At 38.2% G+C, this 24432-nt stretch overlaps 1 protein-coding gene across 8 annotated transcripts in view; it reads left to right on the top strand.

Moving 5' to 3' along the window:
• Positions 1–20175, top strand: part of TTC7B (tetratricopeptide repeat domain 7B) — a 146552-nt gene extending 126377 nt beyond the window's left edge. For 7 of the 8 annotated variants that reach the window (XM_074824933.1, XM_074824931.1, XM_074824930.1 and 4 more), the window contains one exon: positions 19176–20175. In XM_074824933.1, the coding sequence (XP_074681034.1) occupies positions 19176–19397 (222 nt within the window). In that variant the 3' untranslated portion in view covers positions 19398–20175. The remainder of the gene's footprint in view (positions 1–19175) is intronic. The other variant, XM_074824934.1, reaches the window with a different exon arrangement.
• Positions 20176–24432: the final 4257 nt, after the last annotated feature.

The following is a 24432-nucleotide window of genomic DNA, read 5'->3' as shown; positions in this document are numbered from 1 at the left end:
GTAGAGTTTATGTGCTTGAGCCAGTTACCTATGTGTAAAAGCACAAGCATCAATGTTTCTAAACCTAGGCTCTTTCCAGTACCCTGCCATCTGCAAGGAAACATAGCTACTGTGTGTTTAATCCAAGTTCACTCCACATGAAACATAGTGAATGCAGATTTAGAGTTGTTAATACTTTTAATGCCAATTCTATCATGGTAAACTACTTGGTTAAACTGCTATGAGTGGGAAAATACATCACGAGTGAGACTTAGTAATGCTAAACTTGAAAACAGAAAGCTGTTTTGGGCTTTCGTCATTTTCGGTCAGCAGTGCAGTGTTGATCTGCACGTTTTAAATTCTGATGTTAATATCCATGGACTTTATAGAGAGCAAAAAGATAAGAGCTTTTTAGTTTCGACAGTTAATCATGTATGTATGAAACTACTCTGTATGTTTTTTAAAACACTGATTTTGCAAACAACTCTTTGCATTTGAAAAAAATACCATTAGTTACAGTCTTCTTTTTTAGTTCCACACTGTAAATTTTTACATTATTGAACCAATAGCTGATTTAAATCTTGAATTCAGTATTTTATATTTGTTCGTATAGCTGCATTTTTAGTTTCAGCTCTTTATATTTTTAAGCATGAATATTTAAGCATCTGAACAAGTTTAGAGGAATAAAAAGTAACTGGTTAAGTTCAGCCGCTGCAGATATTATGGCAACTAAGACAGTTGGTATGGCAGATAGTAAGACAATGACCAAAATATCTTTTACTCTTTTTCTAAATCACGAGTCTAGATATTTCAGAAAGTTATCATATTTGTTTTCATAACAGCTTTCAGTGGTCAACATAAGTTTCAAATACGTTTTGCCCTGAAATATGTGTTATTTACTCTCAGTCAAGAAATGGGGAAAATGAGGCATAGATGCTGTGACTTACTTAGCTTTAAATGCAGTACAAGCCTCCTGATTTCTCATTCTGAGCATGAGATTCATGGGAGTCTTATTTAATTCCTATGCTTATTCTTTCCAATGCCTTTGCACTCTGAAGAAAATAATTTTCCCCACAGGGATCTCCAGTGTATCAGTCAATCTTGTTAGGGCAGCATCAGCATCGTTATTCCCGCTGCCTGCTGACAGGAGCCTGCAGGGTGTCTTTTGTGGGTTTGGACTTGCAGATGATTGACAGACTTAAGGAGGGTTTTCCCTTATGATATTTAAATTTAGTACTGTCACTGATGGACCTCCTATTAAAATGTAGAAGATTAAAACAGCTCTATCGTTTATCAGTGAAAATTATCTTTTTGATAGTTATTGCCTTCACACGCAGTTTAAGTGAAGGGATATGTGGCAGCTCCTTGATAGCCGTTTCAGCTCAGCCAAGTAAAATGAGGCCCTTGTCTCAAATTCACTGCAGAACTTTCAATACTTTTAAATAATAAATCAGTTCATTTACATACATCTCTCTTTCCCCCAACTATCTTCCTTTCTGGAAGATTTTGTCAGTGTCTTGGATTTGCTCAACGAATATAATATTTCCCAAGTCATTGCAGCTGAGATGGTTGGTGAAGGAGATGACTGTTTGGATAGCAGACTGGTTTAGAAGTATCTGTAGCATTAGTACTTTGTGATTCCTTTTTGATCGGGTTTTGAGAGCTCAGTTAAACTTATCACTGTTTTATAGTAATGTACTTTTATAGGTAATAAAGATAAACTGCTTCCATAGATCTTTGTTTCCTATCTTATGTTCTTACTCAGTAGAAAGTTCAAAATTCAAGAAAAGCTAACTTTAAACCACTCTCTGGAAATAGAGATCTGAAGGAGAAAAGATTGCTGCTTTCATCATAATGGGTTGTTAGTTTTTCTCAGATGTTCTGTTCTGGTCTTTGCTTTGATGCATCCTCCTGTCCTACAAATCATACTCCTACCTGGGTTTGAACAGAAAAGAACTAAGTCTTGTTTTATGTCCTTGGGGGAAGTTGGAGGATATAGCCCCTAATATGAATTGTTGAGCACATATATAACTCATGCATATTTACTTATATGTAGCATAAGTCAGATTTGGAGAACTAATGTCATAAATTTCCTTTTGCTGTTAGCATGTTTCTGTGCTCATGTAATTACCGTTATATGCAATAAATATAGTTTTGAGTAAGAATTTTCAAGCCAGCTTTTTCCTGAAGAGGGGTAATATCCTCTGGGGAAGAAGATAAGTTTGGTAAGGCATGGCAAACCATGACTCTGTGCTCCCACTCTGATTAGTGGGAGGTAAACAAGAGAGGGCAGTTTAATACCTTGAAGTTTGTCAGAATGGCTGTAAATATTTATTATTATTGAACTAATGTTGAGGTTGAATGTAGTTCTGTACTAAGATGCACTTAGAGTCTTGGGAAACAGAAAAAGCTCTGTACATAGCAATGCATTACAGCTCCTTTCTGCTAATCTCTGACCTGAAACATGCATGTAGTTTATACGTGTGGCTTTTTCATACAAATCTGGGAAATCCTGCATTATAATAGAAGCTGTTGTGGTGCTTCAAGGAAGCTGGCTTTCAAGAAGTAGCCCTTACGTTGAATTTAAAGTTGCTTTTAGAAACAGCTTTTCTTTCTTAAGAGCTGGCATAGAACTGAAGGGAAAAGAAGTATTAGCAAAACATCGAGATGTTAAAGTGGAGTGCTCATACTCAAGAGCCATGTATCTTCACATAAAGCATTTGACCTGGAAGAAATCTTCAGTCTTTTAGTACTGCTCAGATGAACCAAGCGAAGCAATTCATTAGCAAAGCACTTTCTTGGCAGAAATATGAAAACCGTTAAAAGCTAAGCACTGTGAGGAAAGGCACTACCCAAAACACTTGAGCAATATAGCGTAGTTTAGTAGGCCCATTAGGATGCAGACATTTGATTCTTTCAAAATTTTTTTCTAAATACTTTGATGAAAAGTCCTAGGGTTTTTAAATGCTTCAGTCTTATCCCAGGAACTAAACTTTGTAAGTGAAGTTATTAATGTCTCTTTTATGGATGTATCTGAAATTAACATTTTAGTTCAATTTTTTTCCTGTGTTGTAGTTCATTGATTAGACTTTTTAATCAGTGATGCTGGTAGAATGATTTGTTGCAGTTCAGTGTGTTCGGTCTCCTTCAGCCAATACTGATACACTGTTTATATCACACACATTGAACTTGCTGTCTAAGACTGATATCCTTAGGAAATCAGGCTTACTAAATCATTATTGTTTGTGTGTGTTTATCAGCTTTGCCTTCATAACTTAAATTCTTTAGTCAGCTTCATCTGAATAGAGGAGGGAATGATGTTAAAAAAAAAAAATTAGGCTTGTGCAAGTATTACAAAAGTAGAGGCAGAAGGAAGGGCTACTGAGGCTGTTTGATGATTTCAAATTTTTATTAGATATCAGCAAGTACACATGAGAGTGAGTGTTTGTAAGTTCTATATAAGACACAGTCATTAGAAAACCAAACCAGGCTTCATTACTGTCAGTGCTTGTGGAGATAGCTGTTAAAAGTTGACTTTTTAAAATTATTTCAGGATATAACATAATGTATTCTGCTCCATTAGGTTAGTTAGCTATATAACTTGACAGGATAACATATTTAGACAAAATGGTGAATTGTGAATGTTATAAAGACCTTATCAGTAAAGGGTTGTGGTAATAAAATTTTTTTAAAAAATCATGAAGATTTAAAATTTCTTCTGTACAATACACAGTGTGAAAATTGTTTCAGAGCTTTAAATCTACATGGATAAAGGTTGTGTTAGGTATCACTTTGAAAAAATACTTGCCTTCTATCAGAGGTGATCTGACCTACTAAGAGAAAGGACTGCTTTTGCCTTGGTTTCTGAATTAAAATTTCTCTGCTGTTAAGTGGTTTATGCTACCTTAAAATAAGTCATTTAAAATCAAGACATAGTTTTAAAAGTATATTATCTCATTTAAAAACAAAACCCTTTATTTTCTAAATGGGGGCAAGTAATAAATCAAAGCAGATGTTGTCAAGTGGTTACAGATGTTCAAAAGACGAGCAAGTGAACATCTATCAGCTGCAAAGCCATTTCAATTTCCAATTTTCATGGTCTTTTTTACAGTTTGTCCTGACAGCTGATAATAGCTTCTTTGGGATTCTGTCTGGTTTTTAATTTAAGACCTTTTGAAAAAGTGAGAGCCACAGTGGCATCAGAACAGATGGTATTATGAGGGTCATGGACCCAAGGACTTACCAGAGGGCTATGAAATGCTATGACACAAATACAGTCTGTGATGACGCTTTGTCATGTAAATTGAATGCCTAGCCAGAAGTTGGTAGGTTACAGTTGCCAGAAATAACTGTTCTTGATACAAAGTATAAAACAGTATGAAATGGTGTCAGATTTATTAAAGTAATTGATGCGTCAAACTTAATATCCTTTAAAATTGTGATATGATAGTGTGAGCAGCTGGTGATCTCTGTTGAAAACAAATGATGTAGCTTTAGCCTGGGCATCCAGTCATTTTATTTGCTGCAGAATCAAACCCTAAGCTTCCTAAAAATGGAGGAAGTTTTATTAGTAGGTGCAGTCTTTCCACCATGTGCATTACATTTGATTTAATTAACATTTGTATCTGCGTATTTTTGCTGAAGCTAAAATCCATGGATGTTTAATACAGTAGCTGGTAGGAAATGTTTGTGTCTTACCCCACACTCAGTGGCTGCCCTAAGTTCCAGAATTCCCGCCTTCCTCACCAAACCCACACTGTTGCTGTAGCTCTTATCCTTGAAAGTGGAAGCTGCCACTCTGTATTTCAGCTCTTCACTCAGTGAGCATTAACTTCCCACTTTGCTTATTCTGATCAAATCCTAGCTTTGTGTGGGAGTGCCTTTTCTGCCATTCTTGTGTTATTCCTGCCAACTGTGCTCCAGTGAACTAGAAAAGTGACTCAAATGGACAAGATTCTGACACTCTGGGAAGCAGGATTCAAATCTATTTCAGCTGCCTGTCAGCTGACAATAGTAAACCAAAGGAAAGGACTGAGGGAGAAACAGCATTTTGAATTACCCTTTCTCTGCAGATTCCAACCTTGTGCACTAGTTTATTATGCAGTTTGGAAAATGGATTTCAAGAGCCATAAACCAACCATGGCATATGATTTAACATGCTGTGTCAATCAGTGCAGTGATGGATAACCATTTATAAAAAGTCCTTAACCGCATTAAACTTGTGTTTTGCCTCAATCTCTAACAGGAATGTGATACTCATCATGGATGCCAAAGGTAAAATTAGCAGTGGAAATGAAAGTATGGAAATGGTGGCAAGTACTTGCTGATGGAAGATTATGGAGGAGTTGGCCAGAATTCTGGAAGAACTAGTGGGTGAAATAACAAATCATTAGTCCAGCAATATTTAGTGAAACCTAAGTTAACAAAAAATTGTAGGATAGTTAATATACTACCTTTACTTGGGAAGAGCAGTTGCAAGAGGAAGGCATCAGTGAGGCTTGGAGACCCTTCGGAAAAAGAAATATGATGACTTTCACAAATATAAAATACAAGAGCAAGACTGAGTATGGAAATTACTGGGGAGGAGAAAGAACTGGGGTACTAGTTGATCTGAGCTACATCTCCATTGTTCTACAAGAGCTACGTCTTCATTGTTCATGAGTTGGCCAAGCCCAGCACAAGACATCATGTTGTCCCAGTTATCAACGTCATCATCTTGTCAACAGTGTAGTCTCACCATTAATTTTGTAAGCCTACAGATTTCTTCTTCCCTGATGGAAGGTGGTGGTGTTCATGCTCCACAGGTTGCTTCATGTCCCCAAAATATGGAGACTGCCATGCCCAGTAAAACCAGTAGAGGCTGGCCAACAGGGCAGGTGTACCCTCAGTGTGAACTAAAGCATAAGTTTCACTTGGGGTTTCTTCCCCAGCTGACCCTGTGATTCTCTTGTAATCCCACATAAAGTGGCTGGATGACAAAACTGGCCTGTCGCTTTGCATCAGGGTTGTCCTTATACACAATGAGCACTGAGGTGACCAAATTGTAGAGTGGAAATTCTCTGGAGTGTTTCCTAGGAGGAGTAGGAAACTTTAATAATAATATATGCTCGTTGTAAACATGATAGGAATATGCGTAATCAAAATAAGGCTAGGATACATTGGCACTGGAACAGATTAAAACAAACCGGGTAGGAAAAAATTTGGGAAGATGATTTGAAGAGGATTCCTAGCACTTACAGTCTAAACACTGTGAAACAGAAACCCTGTGTTAAGGTTGTCTGTAACAACAGGGGAGCAAATTGAAGGACCTCAGAGGGCTCTTCTGATCTGATGTTAATTAAACTGAAAATACCTTATTTTTGACAAGTTTTAAATAAAGAGTTAACAATGATCCACACAAAGATAGTTGTGAGAAAACCTGATAGGCTTATATGGAGTTGAATTATAAAAGGTAGGTGATACTTCAATTATATTTACCTGTTTGTTTCCAGATCAGTATTAGCAAAAGCTGATTTGTTGAGGTACATTAATGTTATTTTTAGGTTTTTTTAAAAATTATTTTTAATGGTTTTTTTTTCTAAAACACTGCCATTTGGGTTTTTCTCTTTAATTGTCCAAAGCTTTTTTCCTCAGTTTTGTGAAAGATAAGTCAGTATATAAAGAAATGTTTTGGTTTGTATTTATGAAAGTGCTAAAAGCCCTTTCTTAGCCAATGGTTAGGGTTTGGCTCTTCTGATCTCCGCCTGATGGTGCACAGATGGGAGGGTGTATGCCTTCCCTTCACACTGAAAATAGCCTTCCCTTAAAGATGGATCTGCTGGCAGTTGTCCTGTCAGACTGACAGGTTAGCAGTCTACCTACGACTTCTGCCTTTCATTTAAGAATCAGGGGGGAGAAAGGGGGTGTGTTCCCTCTCATGCTGGGAGGATTTTGCAAACAGCCATGAAGATGGCTCTTCCCATTGTAGTGCATTAAGCCTGAGGAGATGGCAGTTCACATCTGCTTTGGGGGGGAGGAAGTGCTCTGTTTCCTGGGGATGCTATAAAAAAAATATTTATTAATGCTATATTAAAAATAACCTCTTCTTCTTAGAGGTTACTTCAATGCCAGTGTAGTATGTGCTGCTGTGATGTCATAACACTTTTGAAGCAGTGATGTTAGCCATAGTTATAACATACGTATGTACATCTATATGCAAAAGTCTCTTTGGCGAAGGGCAAAAGGAATAAAAGTGTGAATAATGTGCTTTAATCATTGAATTTCTGGTTTACTTTAGTAATGAAAGGACTGGTCATCTTTTATATTGCAGTTCTGACTCTGAATATTTAATACAGCATTTGTCAGAATATTTGAGAGAAATGCATATGTATAAATGCAAAAAAGGTACTTCAGAAGAGTATCATTCACTTCTGATTCCTTTTCCATTGTCTCAAAAGTTCAGACAAGTAGTATTGAGTGTGTACAAGTATGGACTACAAGTGTTAGCTTTCAATATAGTGGCTATCTAGCTAAAGATCTCCAAAGTACTCAATTTGAACTCTGGCAGCTCTATCAATTATGAATTTTAACCACAGAACCTAGTGCTGGATCTGCAACTCTGATTTTTCTTTGATACACAAGCTACTCCCCTGACTTCAGATTGATTTCTTCATTAGAACATTTGATCAGTTTTTCTAATAACTATTTCTAGAAGCCACATACCACCACTATATTCATTGTAATTTTATAGAAAAACTGTCATTAATGAAAAACAGCTTCTTAAAAAGTCATTGCTTACTATTTCTGATTATTCTTTAATTCTATCAATGGTTGACTGATGGGCAGAAGAACATTAGTTTTTTTATGATAATTTTGCATGGAGCACAAGCTTTCAAAACTAGGAACCTTGAGATGTACTAAACTGAAATCAAATCTTTAGTTAGTGGAATAGACTCTGAATTCCCAGTATCCTCAGTTCTTGTGAAAGAATCCAGCTTTTGCTCGAATGCTTGAATATTGACTCAGTGGGCAGACTTTGAGACTCCTCGTTTCAAGAATCTTGGTCTGAGGTTTTCTGTTCCTCTAGCCTGTTCTGCACTTGTATAATTTTTGGAGGATTTGGGGTTTTTTTTATTGAAAGCACTTTTCTGTTAGTCCTAAGTCTTGAATAACAGAAATACAATTTTCTCTGCTTCTGGCCCTGTGACTAACAAACTGGGAAAACAATGGCATCAGTAACAAACAGTACCTGGGAGTCTCTGTGGGTAGCACAGTGATGCAGTAGTAAACCTAGCCTTGCTTTTGAAACCAGGCAATGTTGAAATACAGCCACAGATTAGACTGATAAAATGGTAGGATTTCAGTACTGTAATTAGGTCATGCACTTATATCTATAGAATGTCTACATAGGGGACAAAGGGTGAGTGTATGAATGACAATATACAAGAATATACTGAATTAAGGAAATTTCTGTGGGCCCATTTCATAAAGAGCACTGTCTGAGCTGTGATCTCCAGCACCAGTTCTCGTTACAGGTGTATGTACTTGAAGGATGCTATACATCTCTTTTCTCATTTGTGGGAAAGGTGAGAAGATGCTGATGTGGCTTCAGCGCTGGAAGGGCGGGGAGGGAAGACATAGTGCTGCTGAGCTTCAAGATGGAGGGAGGAGATCGAGAGACAAGTCACCTACACTTCAGTGTGGCCTCATGGTGTCACAGCTGGGAGAAAGTGTAAAACATTTGCACCAGATAACAAGTACTCCAAATTCAGACTTAGCCATAATCTGAGGACTAAGGTTGTACTTAATTATTCCCAGATGCCAGTGGTGATGCAGTACTTGCCAGATCTGTAGCCACCTGGCCTCTGAAGGGAGAATCGTGATTTTACTGTGTTTGTAGATACAGCGTATGAAATAAGACCCTCAGTATAATTTTCAGGTGGAGATTAAAAATTAGTCTCTGAAGTCCCTAGCTGTTTCACTCTACCACTAAGGTGTTTTATTTGTTTCCAATGTTCTTGCTATACTCAAATTAGTTCTTGCAATATAGCGTGGTAGTCATGCTGGTTTTATAAGCTGATAGGGCGTTCACATAAAGTGTAAATCAAAATTACAGCCAACTATTGCAAGATCATGCTGTCTCAACAGGAAATTAATTTCTCCAAGAGCTTCCATCTTGGTGGAAGGCTACGATCAGCAGTTTTAAAAAACAAACTTCAGTTTTGAACCTTTCTGCGTTATCGGCTTTGAACAGTGACAAACTAAAAGGCAAGCACATCCCTGTTGGAAGGGGTCAGTCATTTTCAAGGAGGTTATAAATACACAGATGCACAAACAACCACGCATGTTCGTTATTCCATGCTGCCAATGTAAAGTTCAGTGAGTAACAAAGCCAAAGTTGTTGTTTTAAAAATCTGTTGCCAAGCAGTAGGTTTTCTCCTAGCAACAAGTGTTTTGCAGCAGGGGAAGCGATTGGATACCTTAGGGGGGTATGTTAGCACTGGGGGAAGGGTAGAGAAATAACAAACTGGGGTTGGGAGCTTGCTTCGGCTGTGACACAGAGCACAGAGCTGTTCCTGGCTGTGCTGGGGATCGAGGAAGGCAAGTGAAGGGGGACAAGGCCAGAAGGGACACGTAGGACAGGCAATGAACGAAAGTATTGCCTGCAGGTGCGGGTTCCTATTTGTTCATCAGTTGCTTTGGTTTGGTTTAGTGAGTGATCAGCTGTAGTAGTATCAGCTGGTTGTCCTCATTTAAAAAAAGTCCATACTGAGCTCCTGGGAAGTTTTATTGTGAGCACATTTTAAAAAACACACTTTTCATTATTCAAAAGAATTGCATTACTAGAGAAAATGAGATAAGTAGTTTTACATTCTGCATTTTGGAAACAAATTGCATACACTTTGTAGTTTCTTTTCCCAATTGAAAAAATTATGCATTTATTTTATGGAAAATTATTTTTACTTGTAAGTGTTAGTGGTCAGTCCAGTTGCTTTTAAACCTTATGATATGGACACCCTTAAAAATCCCTGCATTAAAATGCATCTGTGTCATTGTAGACACAGAACTATGTTTATTCATCGTTAGTCTGATGGAATGACTTATTTCAAACTGATGCACCATGTCACAGTTTTTTTGCACTTGCAGAAAATAGTTACTTACAATGACTAAACATGCAACTGTTCTTGGTGTATGCCTTTGAAAGAAGGAGTTAATAAATGATTTCTTGTGCAAAGTCATACTTCCATTAGATGGACGTTTCAGCATAAATTCATCAGCTAAAAGGAAAATAGGAGAGCATAGGATATAAATAATGTGCTATTTCACTCTACGTAAGTGTAAACTATTGATTATAGAATACATTTAAAATGTGTATTTTTATCACAGAGGATGGGAAATACCAGCTGCAGAATTTTATTTATTTTTCCATATATCATGACAAATTCTTCTCTTTTTGCCTTGCTAACACTTCTTCTGTTTCATTATTATAGCATAACACTGTCAAGTCTCTGGTAAACCTTCAAGTTTGATAGATTTGTTTGAAAATAGCAGCCACCTTAACACATGCAAAATAGGCTGAAAAAGCAGCATGTAACAAGGGGCAGTTTTTTGATGCTAAAATTACAGTGCATATGGATTTGCAATGCATACATTGCATATTAATTTTTGTAACTGTTTATGGTCGTAATCCTTGATTTTTCAAGTCTTTTAGATAAGATGGGATGTTTCTATCATGTCTTTCTGCGTACCATGGTTGAAAGTTGATTCTCTCTTAGACAGGATGGGACTTGTTTAACAAAAAAAATAAAATAGTGACCTGGGAAAATTACTGTGGAGTTGGATGTAGTGAGTTCTCTAGGCCTTTTGTTATTACTTTTAAAAATAATTAATTGCCACATCTGTTTAGCTTCTATATCTGATTATATATTTGTGGCTGCTAGCTTACTGGGCTTCAGCAGGTCATCAGCAAACCAGCGAGTAGTATTTCTGCTGTTCTTCTGTCTCCCTGCTCTCATCATTAAAAGCAAAATCAGTCTATTTTTATTTTCACATGCCTATAATGTTTTCTTATAGCTGTTGTTTTTGCAAGGGAAACTTTTAGCTCTGAGGGCTATTTTTTAGCTGAATAAGGTCTGCATCATACAAATTTAGAAGCTCTTTAGCAAACAAGTCATGTAATAGACCTACTAGGAAAAAGTTAATAAAAATATTCTATTTGGTAGAACTCAAATCTCCGTAGTTGAGTCTTTTGCAGGTCAACAGACTGTGATTCTTAAACATGGTGAGCATCTCTGATGCTTTTTTGCGTGTTAGGTCAGCCACATTTCTTCTTCACATATGCTCTCCATTTCTCCCAGTTATCAGTTTCCTTCTCTGCAGAGTTACAAGAGAGTTCAGTGCTGAGAGTTCAGCATCCTCTCTGAAGAAGGCCAAAGTGCAAATGGACTTATGGACAATGTTCCCATTATATTTTTTCCACTTTGAAATAAATTTTGTTGCTTTTGAGGACGTCTCCCACCTGTAGTCTGTATTTTTCTTAGAGAAAATCAAATTGTTCCTCTTGATGTTAAATGAATAAAGGTAAAAGTCTCAAGTGGTGCTTCTGTTGAGACTGAGAACTGCTTATTTTCCCGGAGGTGTGGAGAAGTAGTCAGACACTTAAACCTTAAGAAAACCTCCGGTTCTCTTGAGCAGAAAATTTTAGTCACATTGAAGAAACCACAGTGATCTTTGTAGTGTTACCTTTTTACTTTTTCTTTTTTACAGTTATGGCAAATCTTATTTAGTACTTTATGATGAAGCTCTGGTTTGGTGAGACATACAATGGGTGATAATTATGGCTGTAATTTTTAAAAAGTTATTTCTATGGAAAATATTTGAATGTTAGCTTCTTATTTGCCTAACAGCAAATTTAAAAAGTGACCTTTCTGGAGTCCTCTAAATGGCTTTTTTTTCATGCTCTCAAAATCAAGAATTAGTTATTTAAGTAGTTTTCCATTTCTGTCCCATGTTTATTTTTCTAGATGTGTGTTCTCTATTGACTGTTTAGTTATTCATTATGACAGGTTAATTTGCAAAGAGAAAGCCCGTTTACAGAAGAAAAGATACCTTTGCAGTGAAGTCTACACTACATGCTTATTTAAGCAATTATGCCTTTCTACAATTGCTTATTGTATCATGTTGTTCAGATTCTGAGTGATGATATTTTATTAATATATAATGATGCGTTTTCTAACTGAAGGGTTTACTTGAAGAATGTGTAAAGCTGCATTTGGAAATTAGAATTCATTTGAATGTTTTCAGTTCTAAAATGCTTACATTTAGCTAATGAAAAGTAACCTTAATATATTGAACGGCAAGGGGAAAAGTAACTATGCCAAAATATAATTTTGACATGTCCCATATATATCAAAATATAATTCTGGCTTATTGAAGAAGGTGTTAATTGTAATTATTGGTTTTATTATGCCATCACCATAGACCAAATTTTGAAGGTATCTTGTTTATCTAGGATACAGACAGATATGTACTGACATTCTGAAAGTTATCTGACTGGACTGAGGATTTAGGTCCTGTTGAAGTGAATATGCTGATTAAACATCTTGTCTTACATGCATTTGAAAATTTCATTATGCATCTTTCTGTGACCGAAAGAGTGTGAATATAGTGTGAGGTTGGTTGGTTTGTTTTAAAAAAGAGGCCTCATGGATTTGAAGATTTCAGAATCCATTAATTTTGTCACACTAGTTTTCTTTTTTCAGAAATAAGCTGGATACCTACCATAATTTTGCTTTTTAAGGACTGTCGTGGTTTAAACCCAGCTGGCAGCCAAACACCACACAGCTGCTCGCTCACCCTCCCCCACCCGGGGTATGGGGGAGAGAATTGGAGGGGTAAAAGTAAGGAGATTCGTAGGTTGAGATAAAAACATTTTAATAATTGAAATAAAATAAACCAGTAATAACAATAATAGAAAGTACAAACGGGTAATGCACAATGTGATTGCTCACCACCCGCCGACCAATACCCAGCCCATTTCTGGCTAGCAAACCTGGAAAAAACAAGATCCTGCAACCACAATCCCTGAAGCAAGAGAGAACCCCCTCCTTCCCGGCCAACCCTCCTCTGTATACTGAACATGACGTTATATGACATGGAATATTTAATCAGCCAGTTTGGGTCCATTGCTCTGGCTATGCTCCCTCACAGCTTCTTGTGCACCTGCACACTGACAGGGCATGGGAAGTCCTTGATTTTTTAGCAACAACTGAAAATACCAGTGTATTATCAACACTGTTCTGATACCAAATCCCATACTGAATCCAAAACACAGCAGTCTTCTAGCTACTAAGAAGAAAAATTAACTCTATCGCAGCTGAAACCAGGACATCTTTGTATTCATTAGTTGGACATTTCTGTGCACGTGCTTCTTCAGTGTAACCCAAGAAGTGAAGAGAAAGTTGTTCATACAAGAGAAGCATCAAGTAGTAATATTATATAGGCATGCAAATGTTATCACCTCTCAATGCAGTTAAGGGAGAAACTGATACTGGGAACAGGAGTAGTGAAAGCTCCCTGGGCCCTCTAGACAAGTCTCTTCCTTGTAACCATCAGAGCATGTAAGCTCTTCCTGTAGGACTTGGTCTTAACACTGTTTTGTACCCTGCTATTGTGAGTAGAAGGCTGTTCCAAAATCTCTCTGCTCCAATTGCCAGGAATGTTTTCACCTTTTTTTTTGGTAAACTTACAGCCAATTTATACACATGTATTCTTGTTCCAACATTATTCTCTAACTAAAACAGTTTTTCTCTATTCTGTCCTCTCTACTGTTCTTATAGCAAGTAAATTCATCTCCTCTCAGCTTTTGATTTGCTAGGTTAAACAAACAGTCTCCTCTTGTAAATTAAGATTTTTATTGATTGTCTCAATATCATTTTCTGTGCCAGTTTGAATGACCTTTGTTGAATAGAGGAGACTATACAAGGTGCCAGAGGAGGCCCTACTATAGCTGTGTACAGCACAGCTGCTAAAGTCTCTGTTGTCTTTCTCGCTGGTGGAAACCTGTCCTGATGTCAGTTGAGTTTTCCTCTTTCACACTGGCACGTTTTCACACTGTCATCCTGTGGTTGCCTGATACATCCAAGTCCTTCTCCCAAGCTACTTGGCTGACAGGCTTCCACCATGCCACAGAACTTCTGTGTTACTGTTATTTTTCACTTTGTTTTACTGACTTTTGCCACATTTCTGTTATTATAGTTCTCATGATCAGCCTGTTGCTTTCTATATCATATTCTCTTAACTTTTTCTTAGCTAATTGTATCATCACATAATTCTTGTGATGTGTTGTTAATTAAAACACTAGACATGATTAGTCCCAAGTCAGTATCCAAAATACACAAGATATAATTGCCATTCCTTAACGCATGCAAGATAAGTATAAATGAAGGTTATTCAGCCAAATGTTTTGGATGGTACATTAAGATATTTCTATCTATTCAGACTCAATAGCTGTTTCTCTGGGCGGTATTTTGACAACAGTGCCAAGGGCCTTCAGTCAGGGGTTGGGCCCTGTTTGGCTGAGCATTATAAAAACAATCCTCGGATAGATGCTTTGGTGAAATAGGCAAAGAATAGCAGTTTTGTATGTGGGGCAGTGTAAAAGGAAGTGTAAGGGTGATCATCGAGGGAGCAAACACATGTAAAATCGTTGACCAACTAGAGTGAGAATTTATGACTCCAGACTGGATGACGAAAGCATCAGCAAGATCTTGAAAATAACCTGCAGCAGAGAAGAAAGTTGGAAGCACTTTTCCCCCCTTTTTATTAATTCCTGAAGGGTTTTGTTCTGTTTTTTCAGAAAGCCATTTCTGTAGGCTCTTGAAATCGAGAAGTCCCTGTTACTCTCAGCTCTGAGCCCCAACGATGGCCAGAGCACTGTAAAGGGCTGTTGACCTTTCCTTGAGCAGAGAGCATCTGAACTCCACAAATCTATGAGTACTGTTGATTATTCAAAGTGACTGGTATAAATATCAACAAGAAGCACTCCTTTCACTTCTTGGGATGATGGCACAAAAAAGTGTCTTTGTTTCTTTATAGATTCCCTTTGCTATCTGCCTGTGCCACTTCTGATTAGTTTTCTCTTGGAGCTTTTTGAGTTACAAAATCAACTTCTACAATGTAAAACTGGCTACAAGAAAAATGAGATTTGCTTAGAGAGTTTACAACAGAAAAACAGCCTGAACAGACAGAAGCTGGAAGCCTTTACACACTTAGGGGAGATCAGTGGTTTGACAAAAAACTCCAAAACAACGCCCAAAGAACCCCAGATTTCTCAGTAAACCAAACATGGGGAAAAATAATAAACAAAATTTGTACTGAGCTGCAAAATGAAGAAGCCCACACACGTCAGAGGCTTTTATAACTGTGTTAGAAGCAAATGTTATAAATTTACTGGTCTTTCATGTGAAAGAGCTAGTGAAAGAGATGCAATAGCAGGAAAGATCCTGCTTTCTCCTAGCAGGATGCCAACAGTTGTCTTAAACACCTCTGTCAAGTACTGCAGCATTTTAAAATGTACAAAGAACAAATAGTTTGCCTTAGATTAGTGTAAGCCCTCAGGAACTTCCTGTTTTCATCATCTTTTCTAGAATGGGTGTTTTCCTACTAATATTTCTTATTGTTTACTCAAATTACTATACAGCAGTTTGTCTAATTGATTCAGGTTCCAAAAATCCCTATCTTTTTTTTTTTTTTAAGTTTATATTCCTGTTTATAAAGAGGGTATAGGGAGAAGGCATTCTGTTTAGGTTTTAAAGCAACGTGCCAAGTATGAAGGTGTGAGCCATATGTCACTTAGGTACCTCTCTGTGTTTCTGCAGAGTTGATGTGTTGTTCAAGTCCATCTGTGGCCATAAAGCGAGAGACCTAACGTTATTCTGCAGATAAATATTGTCTGTACATCTGCTGCTAAATAGGTAAAGGACAGAACTGGTAGCTTCGAGATTTTGTTTCCAGTTAGAAAGCAAAGGAAAATACACAGTGAAGGATTAGGATAATTTGTATTGATTTCTGGGAAATCTTAGAGGAGTTTTGGTTTGGGGTTTTTTTAGGGTTTTTTTGTTTTAGTGCTTTGTTTTTTTGGTTTGTTTTGTTTTCCTGAAGGGTTTAGTACAGAGGGCAAGTGTATGATGACAGCTGGTAAACTGGAGGTCAGTTTTCTTGGATTGGGTGGTGGTGCGAGGACACTGAAGGATGTTGCTGCGTGATAGGCATGCCTGCTCCTTCTCCCTGTAGTTTGTAGCGTAATGCTTAATAGAGCAAAGTCAGGCAAGGACTGCAAACAGTTTGAAATGTTCTGTGCCTCAGAATTTTAATGAAGTCATCTGGGAAGAAGAGCTACAAACTGCACACTCACAATATATGACATCTATCATTCTGAGAGAGTTAATGAATCAGAGGGTATTATGTCTTCTTTCTCTAGATCACTTGTTTGAGCTTAGCCCACAGCTATAGTGACCAAATGTCACTATCCTTTTGATGCTCTGAATGAAATGGATCTGATTTTCTCTCCACTGGTTCTTTGGAAGCAAAGCTCAATGCCCCAGTTGTTGCTACCCAAGGCAGGAGTCTTCTTACCATCCCAACCTGAGACACCAGTGAAAGACTGACTTTTGGGAGACTCTCCCTCTAAAAGCTGTGCTCTCAAAACATGAGGGTACAGGATGCAATCTGATGCAAGAATGGTTCCTTCACTAGTGCTAAATAGCTTATATTTTTAGAAAAGTGTAACAGCAGGCAAACAGCTAGTATTTGCTCTGGTTCTATCAGCTGGAAAATCTCAGCTACACTTTTTTCCAATAGGGCAGATATGACATAACGTGTTTCTGTTCCCATCAACAGGCTTATAGCTGCAAAATTTGGTTGTTTTGATTTGCGGAAACAGACTCTACAACTCAGAGAGAGTTATAAAGCAGGCATGTTTACTCCAGTGCCAGGGTCCAAGGGGATTTCTCCACAAAGCTTGCAGACCAACAGCACATTTTACCAGAAACTTATAGAGTGTGGATATATATTCATTGGATTGCATAATACAAATATACATATGCATAAGTAAGGCTGGGTTAGTTCTAGAGGCTGGTGTCAGCAGTTTGTTATCTTTGCACCTGCACGTTGCCTCCTGGTGGTCGTCTTCAGGGGTCTTTTGGAGGAAGGCTCATAGTCTTTCTCACCTTGTACTTTTCCTTGGAGCATGCACAGATTCTCTTAGCCAATTTCTTGAACAACAATAGTGGTTCCAGCTGGTTTACCACCTCTATCTTATCTAAAAGCACCAGTATATTAGTTTCTATCGCCCATATATGGCTATCTATCCACTACAAAGACTAAACTTGTTAGAACACATCTGCTTTTCAAGGACGTGTCTCTTATTTTTGCCGAACATAGTAGTTCTTGGTAAGTTTCCACAGAACAGTCAGGGAAAATAGGATTATCAAGCAATATTCAGAAATCACTATAAATTGCTGTAAGTAAATAAGTTGCAAAGCAGGTGATCATTTCCTTGTATCAGTTTCCTTTGGTCTTGGAAAGAACAGCTTGTATCCTTAGGAAGTGGGGAAAATAGTCTGGCATATTTGGGGAAAAAAGTATTACACTAAGAACTCACCTGTTTAGTATAAAATACACAAATCTGCACAGAAAAAAAAATTAAAAATTAATTAGAGAATCTTGTCTCAAAAAATAAGAACATTTTAGTTTTACTAAGGTTAGGTGCATGCAGCCGAATCACCTTTATATATTCCACCTCCTTGCTTCAGTTTTTGTAGTTTCACATCTGATACCTACCAGTCACTGACAGTCACTTTCCTGCAGGGAGAAAAACATTGACCCTGAGAGTTATCTGATTTTTGGATTGGAAGTACTGTTCACTCACTCTGGAAATGCTGACTCACTTGACAGCTCAAAAAAATCCCAAACCAGAAAAGCCTTCTAGCACCTTTATGTGAGAACATCTGCTAGGCTGATAGAAATTAGCCTTCATTGCATTTATTTACTTGGCAATACTATACAGTGCGCTTTATATTGTTCTTCAAAGCATGGTCTGCTCTGTTGCTCTGTAGGATGGAGTTAGCAGTCTACCCATGCTGAAAGTCAGCATGGTGGGTGGAATTCGAGAAACGTATCTTGGATAATGCAAGGTTTGCATAGAATTTCAGTACTTTCTAATCGTTGGCGCTTAGGTTTATAAGGATTTGAGGGGCAGATGTACAGAGGGAAATAAGAGAAATCATGGTCCAAGGAGTGGGGGCTGGGAGGGGAGAAGTCACAATGAATCTGTAAGCATGTAATCAGGATATGCCTCTCTGGAAAACAAAGATTTGTGGTCCATATTGCATTTTGCAATACAGAATTACAAAGTTAAAAATGCATAACATCGTTAGGATTGTTATAATCACAGAATAAAGCTCTCTTACTGGGTCATTTCATGACTTCTCTGGCACAGTAACATAGCTGAATGTGATGGATGGAGATCTCTACTGCTTCATTCAGCCCATATCCTAGTGGATTCGGACATCCTCTTGGATTGCGTGGTGTTGAACTGGATCCCATCCCACAAAGGAGGACAAAGAATCTGTGTCTAGGAAGCTCCTAAGGAAGTTACCTGCCTGCTGGACCTTTATGTACTACTGGTGCAATATTAGTCCCAGCACACTTCCTGTTCCACAGGCTGAATTGAATACCATGGCTGTTGCCCATTAGGCTGAATTCAGTTCTGTTACTGCCATCGCTGAGAGCCGATGGTGCTGTGAGTATGATCTCAGATGTTAGGAGCTGGGTGCTGAAATGCACAACCAGGATACAAACACTTCAGGGCACACACCTTAGTAGGACTTTAGACGCAAGAGCTTGCCACAAAAGCTCAGGTACTTACTGATTTTTGGTGTTTGGGTGGAGTTTTTGTTGTTCAACTCAGTTTTTGCATTTCAGTGTCTTTGTTTCCTGTCCAAAGCCACTTGATTCCTTGTTGGTGTGATGTAGCTTACTCCAGTCCTGCTTCAGGTCACTTCTTTTGTTTAAAAAAAAGAAAAAAGTATTACATAGTCTATAACACTTTGAATCCAAGATCTGCCTACACTTATTTCATTGTTGTGATACATCATTTGAGCTTCGGGAAAGTCCTACTGGCCAATCTCAACCATTTTTCTTTCTTTTTCTTGAAGGCTCTGATACTTCATCAGCTTGGGCGCTATAGCTTGGCAGAGAAGATTCTCAGAGATGCTGTCCAGGTGAACTCCACAGCCCATGAGGTCTGGAACGGCCTGGGAGAGGTGCTGCAGGCTCAAGGCAATGATGATGCCGCAACTGAATGCTTCCTGACGGCACTGGAGCTTGAAGCTAGCAGTCCTGTGGTCCCTTTTACCATCATTCCTAGAGTCCTTTGAGAGGGCATCTTGATCAACCGATTTTGGTCTGACTTCTGAGTGAGGAAACCCAGTGTATCAGGCTGCCTGGTAACTGGTTAGTTTGAAAAACTTTAGAGCTACAGGTAACAAACTCCAGTCTTTGGCAGGAAAGTGGCCAAAACAGTGATGTGATGCAATATATTAATGTTAGACTGAGAGGACAAAATGGCTAGTCAGAACCAAATCACTCATATCACCTACATTTTTGCCCTGGTAGTTTTAAAACATCATTATATTGTTCATGGATGATGTGCCATATTTTGTTAGTGATACTTGAGTGTTACATAAAATTATAATGGAATCAACTACCAAATGTAGAATAAGTTAAAATTCAGTGGCAGAGCAGACTATTTTTAACAAGGCTGTTAATAAAACTGTTCTCTTCCTGCCTCTCAACCTCTTTTGGCCCAAAGTCAAAATGTGAATTTTCTGTTTCCATCTCTATTTTAGTCCAGGCCAGAAAATCAGTCGAGTTCTTGTTTTCAGTTGTTAATAACTGTGATGTGTGGCTAACTGTTATCTCTATTTAGAGCAAAGGCTGAGTACAAGAATATTTATATTTTACCAATGTATGCCTGTTACAAAAAATATATTGGTTATTTAAGTTAAACTTTTTTATGTGAATTCAGAGTTTATTTATCAATGGAAATATGTAAAAAGAAGCCTCAAATGGAATATTTACCGACATTCCTTATACATGACCCACACTTGGCTAATGGGAAGATTATGTTAATAATAAAATGATTTTTAAATGGAACCTTTCCTGTGTCCTGGTTAAGAACCCAGGGGAACATAGTTGGCTTGTGAACACGTTTTTATGATGTGGGGCCTGTGGCTGGCTGGCCTTGAAGATGAACGACACCAAAATTAAATGCCCTGAGGCCAATCTAGAGAAAAGAAGCCGCTATACTCTTTGCCAATGGTATTGTTATCTTAGATTTCAGGTTTCCTTAAATCTTTACTACCACTCCTTTTTTCTTCCTTCCACTCCACCTCTCAATGAAGCTAGATTACTCTGCCTCTACGTAATGCATAGACATCTACCTATACCTTGGTAGTGCTTGGGAAATGCATGTTAAATATTTACATGCTATTCTTCAGTTTTCTTTACCCGTCTTCATAGTTCTTTCTCAACATCTCCTGCACTTTCTGTCCCTTGAAGGAAACGTTGGCTGGTAACGTATTACTGCCATATCAGTAGTAACAGGGCCAAATGTTTAGCAGACAAATACTTGACAGAGTTTCTCTGGGATGTGTGGAGAAGAGTTATTCGTTGCAATGAATATTCAGGGTGTGTGAGCTGTAGAGTAGTCTGGTGTCTGCTGATTTACAATGTTGGGCTTGTATGGAGCCTGGGAAGAATTCCAGGTTCCGCGTTAGACTGGGTGCTCCTTGGTATTTGTCTCAAAAAGTGGTTTTAAAGTGCTTAGCACAAGATGGCAGATGATTCAGAAAAATAACGGCAAATGTTTTTCTTTGTCTCTCACCAGAGAGCTTACTCACCTCAAATGCATGGAGGGTCCTCACTGTGACACAGGCTCTGCGCACTCCAGAGAGAATCTCCAAAAAGACTTAAACTTGGAGGAGCTCTTCATTTTTGCCTCTCTTTTTTCCCCCCTAGCATTTCATGTGCCTTTTAGGCTGAGGCTACTTTCAAATTGTATTTGCTTAGTGTTTAGACCATATGTTCTCTGTAAAATGGACCAAAAGTCTGTAACAGGTAGTGTTTTCAAATCTATTTAAAAGGCAGTAGAAATTGTGTCATCTTGCTCGCTGCAAAAACATCAAAGTTTTCCTTCCCCTTTTAGAGTGCCTGTTTTGCATGTTTTCTTCCTGCTGTCCTTGGCTTTATTTTTTTCTATTTGCCAACTGTTCTCTCTTTTCTAGTCCCAGCTCATAATATATGCTCTGGCCCTGCTGTTTTTTAGCACCCACTGTATGGTACCTGGTGTACCAAAAGATACTGCAAAACCTTTATTTGTTTAATTCAATTCATCCTGAGCCTTTCTGCTATCAGAGTTCAGTTACTTAAATATGTAATACTTTTCACAGACATGCTCCTTCACAATATCTATCCACCTTTTATTATAGTATCAAAGCTTTTCTAAAAGGCAGTTTGCACCTAGATCTGAGACTGGTGGCCTTTCTGAAGAGAGCTTTAGATGAAAGTGGAGAATAGGAGAATTCTGTAATAGCAGAATTTATCTTTGATTCTTCTCATTTAATTTAAAGTCCTGGCCTCTTTTGATAAACTCCCAAAGTGGAAAGGTTAGCAGTCTAATTGTGTCATATCTTTTATTAGTGGAGAAGTTGTCACTGCTGTTGTGTATATCAGGTGAACCTGAATATCTGTTTCATTTTTCTTACACTGGAATCAGTTTCACTGTAAATCCACAAGCTTCTACCTCTTGGGAATAGCCTCAGCTACCTATTTTTAAAAATGGATTATCACTGTAAGACTGTACATTCAGGAATTTTCTGGCAGAAGTGGAAATCCTTGCAGCATATGAATTAACAACACTTGTTTAAACATAGTTTTCAACTTCAAAAAAAAAAAAGTTACTAGGTTTTACAGCTGTAATTATTGGGTTTTTAAATCAAGTAAGAAGGCCAAGAATATTTTTATATCTATTTTAGTTGATACACAGAAAGATCTGCCTTTTGCAATCCGCTCTTAGACTGCTCTGGCATCTCAGTCACAGGAGCAAAGGAAGCAATGCCAGTGTGAACAGCCAGTCCCGGGGAAGTATTTCCCATGGTGCCAGTGAGTCAGTGTCATCTGCATGAAGGTTGCTCCTGAACTTTGTGGCTGAACAAATCTCTATGCGAATACACAGATCTGTGTGTGTTCTTGCTCCATCAGCCTGTGTCAGAAATAATAGCTGTTCAGATGAATGGTGAGATAAAGCAGGGGCTGATCCAGCTGAAAACTAAGGCAACCCCTTGCTCCCTTGCCGCAGGGTTTTACTAAGCTTTGGGTAGAAGCTTAGTAAAGGCTTTGGGTAGTTCTTTCATCTAATTTACTGCACAAGTAGTAACACTAACATGCAGAAGACAGGACTTCCCCTCCACACAGGAGCCCATACTTGCACCAGTTTAAAAAGGTTATCAACTTGTATTGTCAAGCATACTGTCACTATAAGTTCCACAAGCTTGAGATCTCCAGCCTTTCAACAGGGATCAAATACACTTCTCTTATCCATAAGACTGGAGTAGCAGGTTTCAGAGGAGACTTCCCTTACTCTGCAGTATGCTTGTGCTACTCAAAACAATTAACATTTGGTGTATTAAGCACATGCTAAAGTGTAACAACAATTTCTGCTGCACATGATAAGAGGTCTGACTCTGCAGTACTTACAATAAGAAAACTTATTCGAGTTACTGGCTAAAGCTCATCTCTAATTTTGGTGCAGATAACCATTTTTACTCCATGAATTATTTAATTTCTTATTTTGCTTTCATGATTGATAGAGAATCACAGGAACGAGAGAACCAGTCCAAGCAGAACTAATCCAACTGTATCTTTTAAAACTTTTATCATTAATTATATGCATTTTAAACATCAAAGGCTATTTTTAAAAGTGCTATAATTTTCCTTGAAAATCTGTTTTTTCCTGAGTAGACTGTTCTACTCTGGAATGATAGTGTAAGCCTTGGGTATATTGGAGCTCCAGATTTACCTCACTAATTCTTTGTTTGTTCAGTTGTCAGTTAAAATGACATTTTTCTTAACCATCAATCTGACATCCTCTCCTTCCTCTAGCATCAAGTTAAAAACCTTGTATGCTAAAATATGCTTTCAGTAAGTACACTGCTCCAGCATTTCATCTATTTAACCTCATCATCTCCAGACTACCTTCTCTGATCCTACCAGTGAGCTATGCTGGAATGTGTTGCACTTCCACATGCTTCTATATTACTACAAAAAACTAGCTGATAAGAGTCCTACTTGTGGACAATAGGGAAGATGATTTTGAATATTCAGCTTTTTGGCCTGTGTAGTTGTCATCGCTAATTATGCAAAACTTGATGGGAGTCTCTCAGACTTGCAAAGCCAGCAAGTGAGTTTGAAGAGATGGGACAGCGAAATTAAACCTAAAGAGAATCAGAAAGAAATGCAACCCCAAACTTTTTTGGAAAGAAGAGTGCATGTGGGATGAGTGTTGGTCAGACTTCATTCCTCTCCATTTCAGGGATGCATGGTCCTGATATGCTGGTTTGCCACCACCCTGGTCACCTGGTCTTTCTAGTTCCCAGTTTAAAGCACCTTTGTAGCCCAAGTGCCTGGTCTCCCTAATTATTATTTCAAAGAGAGAAAACTGTACCTTTTAATTCTAAATCCTTTGAAAAGAGGTAACCACTTCTGTCTGGCCCCTGTTACATACCCAGTCATGGGACAGACAAGCACTAGGCACCACTGTACTGTTATTTTTGCCTGGACATTTTTAGAGTACAGCAGCTGACAGATGTGATCATTTGGATGCAGTCCATAAGGCACAGCAGGAGCACACAGCAAAGCTCCTGAGGGTAGGAGGGAGAGTGCTTTTACCTTTCTAAATATGCTTTCAATTAGAAAATTTATTTGGAGGAACTGAGTGTAAAAACCTGTTTTGGACATTAAAGGGTCAATGAAATGTGGCATTGTGCTGAATTCTTTTCCTTTGTGTCCTTACATGAGAGGGCATCTCTGTAGGAGGGATTGCCCTAGTCTGCTTCATCCAGGTATAAATCTCTACAGCTTGCTCCCCCCATCAACATGACTAGCTCTTGGCTCCCTCTATGCCTCTAAAATTGCCTCCCCAAGAAAGTGACTCTTCACTGTGAAATTACTGAAGGTTCCCCATCTATCTGGCTTGAAAAAAATAATCAGTAGACATCAGACATAATAAGGCAATGATAATATTGTTGGTGGTTTCCACGGTGATGTGGCTTTAAAAAGGTGTGAAGTCAGTGCTTTGTTGTTTGTTTCTATAGCTGAGCCCCCCTCCTCAATGGTGAAGCTGGGGCATTCTCC

Source organism: Strix aluco, chromosome 4 (assembly GCF_031877795.1).
Source record: "Strix aluco isolate bStrAlu1 chromosome 4, bStrAlu1.hap1, whole genome shotgun sequence".
Lineage (NCBI taxonomy): Eukaryota > Metazoa > Chordata > Aves > Strigiformes > Strigidae > Strix > Strix aluco.
Note: the sequence above shows the minus strand (reverse complement) of the source record. Positions and strands in the feature narration are given on the sequence as shown.